The 6,516-nt window shown below is 33.5% G+C and overlaps 1 protein-coding gene across 2 annotated transcripts; it reads left to right on the top strand.

The window, feature by feature from the left end:
* Positions 1 to 2,672: 2,672 nt before the first annotated feature.
* Positions 2,673 to 5,818, top strand: LOC127074037 (glyceraldehyde-3-phosphate dehydrogenase, cytosolic). Of its 2 annotated transcripts, none has more exons than XM_051015294.1 (12): positions 2,673 to 2,972; positions 3,101 to 3,124; positions 3,215 to 3,315; positions 3,488 to 3,603; positions 3,809 to 3,908; positions 4,243 to 4,389; positions 4,477 to 4,537; positions 4,639 to 4,736; positions 4,835 to 4,977; positions 5,146 to 5,229; positions 5,325 to 5,414; positions 5,526 to 5,818. In XM_051015294.1, the coding sequence occupies exons 1-12, from the start codon at positions 2,966 to 2,968 to the stop codon at positions 5,569 to 5,571; spliced, it is 1,017 nt and encodes a 338-aa protein (XP_050871251.1). In that variant the 5' UTR covers positions 2,673 to 2,965; the 3' UTR covers positions 5,572 to 5,818. The 2 variants fall into 2 exon arrangements, with proteins under 2 accessions (XP_050871251.1, XP_050871252.1); XM_051015295.1 differs by having other exon boundaries at positions 2,814 to 2,969.
* The last annotated feature ends 698 nt before the right edge of the window (positions 5,819 to 6,516 follow it).

The following is a 6,516-nucleotide window of genomic DNA, read 5'->3' on the forward strand; positions in this document are numbered from 1 at the left end:
TACATAGTGGGACGATGGTAATTAAGGCCTAAATCCCACGATCTCATAGGGTCTAGAGAACGTGATGATTAAAAAGATTCACGCATGGGTTGAAAAGACATGTTGGAAAAAAGTAATGATGGTTCTGACGTCATAGGCCATTTGGGAAAAAATGAATAGTTTTTGCAACGTTGGAGCATATGTGGCATCAAATGATTGTTCAAGGTGTCGAACCTTAGTTTCAAAAAATGCCTTTTCCTTCGAAATGTCGAAAATGACATTTTTGGGGGACAATTTATTAGCTCCAATTTCGACGTCTGGTGTGGATTAAGGGAATTAAATAAGGGAATAAAGTTTTCTGTGAAAATTTTGAATTTTTTGACGAAATTATACAGTTTGAAATTCTAGTTGAAGATACCTTGATGCAAGGGTAAAGATATTGTGTGGACTTAGAAATGTTTCCAGCAGTTGGGAAACAGAAGCATCACTAATGGTAGTTCGACAAAGGATTTGAATTCAAATAAGGGAGGAAATTCTTTGTTCTTATCTAACTGTTGGGTATACGTGGGGCATGGTGGGCACTTGCATACATGCAAAATATCACTTGTCTCAATCTTGCGAATAGGTTGTTGGAAATGGTTATTTCGATTGGTATAAATATGAGGTCTTAGTGTTAGGATCGGAGGGTGTTCAAGTGTGTGTACAAATTTATCTTTTTACCCAAAGTATCCGTGTGTATAGAAAGTGGAACTTGAGAAAATGTACGTTTGATGTTGCATCATATTTTTACTTAAAGTAATTTTAATCAATCTTTTCTTTTTAGAAATTTATCTTCAGTGCCATTTACTTTCCAACATTTTCCTTGCTTTCTTTGCGCTATTTTTCCTTCATATCCTATAACGAATTATTTTAAGTATGAACGTTGTCGAAGTGTTCATTATCCATCAGACTTTACCCTAAAAACAATTAGCACATGTCCTAGGATCAATTTGATCGATCCTGTAAGTTACCAAAATATTTCACTTTGGAAGATCAGCGGTTGTTTACCAATTTTCACGGTAAACAACAATGTAACATGATTAATTGTGACAAGGTTAACAAATCACGTCATTGAGGCAACAATTATGTCTGGAAAGAACATTGGTAACATAATTTACATTTCCTGAATATCTACGCCACCTTCTGATTCACCATGGTCGTTCAAGTTGATTAGAAGACAATTTTCGATAATTATGTCATACACAATGACAATAAATAAGTCCCAAGGTCAATCACTTAATAGTGTGAGATTGTATTTGCCTACACCTATTTTTAGTCATAGCCAATTGTATGTTGCAACTTCAAGAGTTAAAAGCAAAAGTGGTTTAAAAATCTTAATACATGACAAGGAGAATGCATCATGTTCGACTACTACACATGTTGCTTACAAGGAGATCTTCCAAGCACTTTGTTAGTTGGTAAATGACTTTTTCCGTTTCTTTTATGTTACACTTTAAATTACATATTTTTCTTTGTTAGTTGGGATACTTGATTCGTATCAGATGGATATCTTTGATCATTGGTATGAGAACCAAAGGGTTTGATTTTACAAAATATTTTAGTTTATGCTTCATAGTACATTTTGCATATTCGAAAAAACACTATAGAATTTAACATATTTCTTTATACTATTGTAGGATGGAAAAATATGTTATGAGTTTCGGTATTGCTTCAATGATGAAGTTCAAAGTTTTACGATTTAGTTTGAGAGATACTATTGGATAAGTTGATATGTTGCTTTTTGATGTTTATAATAACTACGTATTATTATATATATGTTTTATTTGTGTTACTTTTGTTTTTGAATGTACTTTTTGGATAAAGGAATCACAATTAGGGAATTATATTAGCTTATATTTGTAATTCTCTATGATTCTGTTTGATAAAAATAGTGATTGACTAATAAGCTAACTTATAGTTTATAGTTGATGGCGGATGACTGATAGCTTATAGCTTATGGCTGATGATTAATGACTGATAACTGATAAACTAATTGAAGTGTTTGATAAAATTAACTATTCAATTAAATTATAAATGTAAAATGACATAAAAGATATTTAATACATATTTATTTTATTTTAAATTAAAATAAATTATAAAGAATAAAAAAGAGTTTTTATAAAAATAATAAAAAAATAAAAAAAATGATAAACTATAAACTAAAATACTATTTGAAATAACGTCTGAAAAATAAATTTTAATTTAATAAAATAAATTATAAATTCGTGATAGAAAAATTGTTGCCAAACATATTTAAATTGTCATATTAACTTTTATAAACTATAAATTATAAATTCGACAATGTGACTTTATAAATAGAGGCTATATACTAACGGTCCGAAAATATAAAATAAAAGTTCACAAAAAAGGGAACCCGTGGATTTGTTACATGTAAACATAAATCATTTAACGATTAATTAAAGAAGTTTTGAAATTACTTTTCATAATTATAATTTACAATCTTTCAAAGGCGAAAACCAGGCCACACGTAGATGGGCCTTGAACTCGAATCTTCAAACACATGATGCGGACACCTAACAACTTCACAACACTCACGAATATTATCGGTTCAAAATTCTTTAGCACGAAACAAACTAACGAATATCCTATTGCCAGTTCATAAAGACTCTTTTACACCTTATCTTTATCAACCGAAACTTACTAAAGTAAAGCTCGTAATAAAAAGTAGAAACCCATGGGACCCTCACAATTGATAAATCATACAACTAAATTACCGACGCAGTATCACGAACCATACACCGCTCACGTAGCGTTGATTAAACCCCGAACCACACTTGACCTACCCCAACAAGTCATTTCCAACTTTTTTTATATTTATACCTAAAAACCTTATTACTTTCCCATTTCTTCTACAACCTTCCACTCTTCTCGATCTTTCCGCTACCACTCTCTCTTCTACTTCACTACATCTTCTTCTTCAACAGCCATGGGTGGTAATCATAACCGTTTCTTAATTTTTTCTTCATTTCTTCGTTAATTTTTACTTCAATTTGTCTTAGTTGATCTGATTTTTCCTTTTTTGAATTTTTTTGTTTCCAACTTTGAATTTCTCGTGGAGCAGCCAAGATCAAGATCGGAATCAACGGTAAATACTCTAGTTTCTCCGATCTCTCGTTGTTTCTGCATAGATCGGAATTTTGTGAGATTTTGATGAATTTTGGTTTGTTACTGACAGGATTCGGAAGAATCGGACGTTTGGTTGCTAGAGTAGCTTTGAAGAGAGATGATGTTGAACTCGTTGCAGTTAACGATCCTTTCATCACCACTGATTACATGGTATATACAACTCTTTCCTTGTTTTTACTTTGTTTAAGAGTTTCAGATCATAAATATTCTCGTGATGGAACTTTGGATTTGGCTGTTGATTGTTTTTGAGTGTTGTTAAGCTTTTTTGTTTTAGATCTGATTTGTATATGGCAATTTTTTGGTTGGTTTGGTTTGTGTGTAGACGTATATGTTTAAGTACGACAGTGTTCACGGACAGTGGAAGAACGACGAACTCACCGTCAAGGACTCTAACACTCTTCTCTTCGGTCAGAAGCCAGTTACTGTCTTTGCACACAGGTATATTTTTCATTTCAATTCTTGTGCCTGTGTGTGCATGGTTTTATGTTGCAGTAAGAATAATTGATGAATTCATTGTGTATTCTGTTTCTGTATGTTATGGAGTAGAGGCCATTATTTTACTGTTTTGTTATAATATTGCTCAACGATTAAGTAATAGTTTCAGTATCTTGTGTGTTTGATTCATGATTGCTGTGTGCCTCAGGAACCCAGAAGAGATCCCATGGGCCAGCACTGGTGCTGATATCATTGTTGAGTCTACTGGTGTTTTTACTGATAAGGACAAGGCTGCTGCTCATTTGAAGGTTTGTATTTCTGTGGCTACACTTTTTTGAAGTTGATTATTCCAGCACTGGTACACATATATGTGGGGGTGTTGTCTAGTCTACGTTTCATATTTCTTTGTTTGATTGTCGTCCATTGTTTGTATATTTTGTAAGTCAACCTGTTTCTTTTATGGCAGTGGTTCTAATATGGGTGTTATGTTTTAATTGGTTTCTGTTTAGATCTAGCAGGATTCAGCTTGCAAGTACATATCTTGTTGTTACTCAATATTTTGTATATTGTTGCTATTGGGTTGATTAGTTTTCTTTATATTGTGAGTGCAGAATGATAATGTATTCGCTTTGTTTGATTCAGGGTGGTGCCAAGAAGGTCATCATTTCTGCTCCCAGTAAAGATGCTCCTATGTTTGTTGTTGGTGTTAACGAGAATGAATACAAGCCAGAGTATGACATTATTTCCAATGCTAGCTGCACCACCAACTGCCTTGCACCACTTGCAAAGGTTTAATGAACCAACATACATTTTAGCCTGTAATTTCCACACTGCTTTGTTGTATTAGGTCTTAATCTTGCCTTGTTTATTCTGCAGGTTATTAATGACAGGTTTGGCATTGTTGAGGGTCTCATGACCACTGTCCATTCCATCACCGGTGAGTATATTGCCAGTGGGTTACTATTGCATTTGTTATTTCATCTTAGAACTTGCTAATTCATTTCTTTCTTATTTTGCTGCTATGCTAATAATAATCAGCCACCCAGAAGACTGTTGATGGACCATCAAGCAAGGACTGGAGAGGTGGAAGAGCTGCTTCATTTAACATCATTCCCAGCAGTACCGGAGCTGCTAAGGTGAGAATATTTTGTTCTGCTTTCAGACTCTTCAGCACTGTTGCTGTTTTTACTGTTTCCATTATCTGGATTTGGTTCTAATTCTTTCTGTCCCTTAGGCTGTCGGCAAAGTGCTTCCTGCTTTGAATGGAAAGTTGACCGGTATGTCATTCCGTGTCCCAACTGTGGATGTCTCCGTTGTTGACCTTACAGTGAGGCTCGAGAAGGCCGCCACCTATGATGAAATCAAAGCTGCTATCAAGTAAGCAGCGCACAATTCTTAGTTTCATATTTTGATCAAGTATTTTACTAAATTTGTTGAGTTCTATGATATTCTAAGCTGCTATTAATATTCGTGTCCCAACTGTAGTATAGTAATATATACTATATGTCTTGACTCCTGTGATATTTAATATTTGTATCTGTGCAGGGAAGAGTCTGAGGGCAAGTTGAAAGGAATCCTTGGTTACACTGAAGACGATGTGGTCTCCACTGACTTTATTGGTGACACCAGGTAAATTTCAAACTACAGTAGGAGTTTAGAAGCGTTGTGCATTGAATATAATAAATGAATGTTGAGTTAATTTTGATTCTAATTAATGTAACCAGGTCAAGTATCTTTGATGCCAAGGCAGGAATTGCCTTAAATGACAAGTTTGTTAAGCTTGTCTCATGGTATGACAACGAGTTGGGTTACAGGTAATCAATCATCTATCCTGTCTATTTCATATGGTTTTCTTGTTTGATACCTGCTATTCACCTTGATTGACATTCTTGTTTTAATCCTTGTTTTTGTATAATTTGCTGCAGTACCCGTGTGGTTGACCTCATTGTTCACATTGCTAAACAACTTTAAGTTGGCACTGCGGTTGGTAGTGCTAGACATTGGCCTACTTTTGTTTCTTTATCATCCATTTGCCTAGCGGCAGTTAGGCCTCTTATCATGTAATAAGTTGATTTTCTGTACTAATCAAGTTTCCACACTATGATCTGCAGTGTTTTTGGTTGCTTAGTAGTACATTAAGCAATGAGCTGTTTTGGATTTTGATGTATTTACTGAGTTTTATTTCTGTGATAATAAATGTTTAGTCATGTTTGCAATAGCTAATTAAAGAGGAGTAAAATTGAAATGTTCAACATCTAAATAAGAAACAACATATGCATTTTAGTGAGTGATGCCTAAAAAAATGGGGAAGGGATGGGTGTCTTTCATTTTCTATGCCTTTGTAACTTTGAGTCTACATCTCTCTTACCTATTCTTTCTCTCATCTAATTATTTTTATAATACACAAAAGTTAGCCAATAAAATTGTTGAAGTGTCAGGCTTGTATTTTTAAAATGCAAAATTATTGTTTTTATAATACACTTGAAGTTTTCGGTTATTGTTTTGTTATTAATGATCATGTGACACTAAAGGTGAATGCATTTATTACGCATCACAATTTGAAGCTACTTATTTTTCTTTTTTAATATTTAATATTTTGCATGGGAAATTTGTGCATAATAGGTATAATAGTGGCAATTTGATAGAGTTGGCTAAATCTCGATAGGGAAAACTATGAAACAAGACCAATAAATGACTAAAATAAGATTAAAAAACAAAATAACAAAATTTAGGTGAATGGTATGAAACAACGTATAAGTAGTTCTTAAATATAAAAATGTCGCATTCTCAATTTGATTTTTGGAGAAGCGGCGTTTTTTTTTGTTTTTTTATTATCTATTTTTGCCTTTTGTCTATTGAGCCATGGGAGACGTTGTGACTTGGGAAGATTAAACTATATTTGAGATTAAACCATAT

The sequence above is a fragment of the Lathyrus oleraceus genome, chromosome 4 (assembly GCF_024323335.1).
Source record: "Lathyrus oleraceus cultivar Zhongwan6 chromosome 4, CAAS_Psat_ZW6_1.0, whole genome shotgun sequence".
In the NCBI taxonomy this organism is placed as follows: Eukaryota; Viridiplantae; Streptophyta; class Magnoliopsida; order Fabales; family Fabaceae; genus Lathyrus; species Lathyrus oleraceus.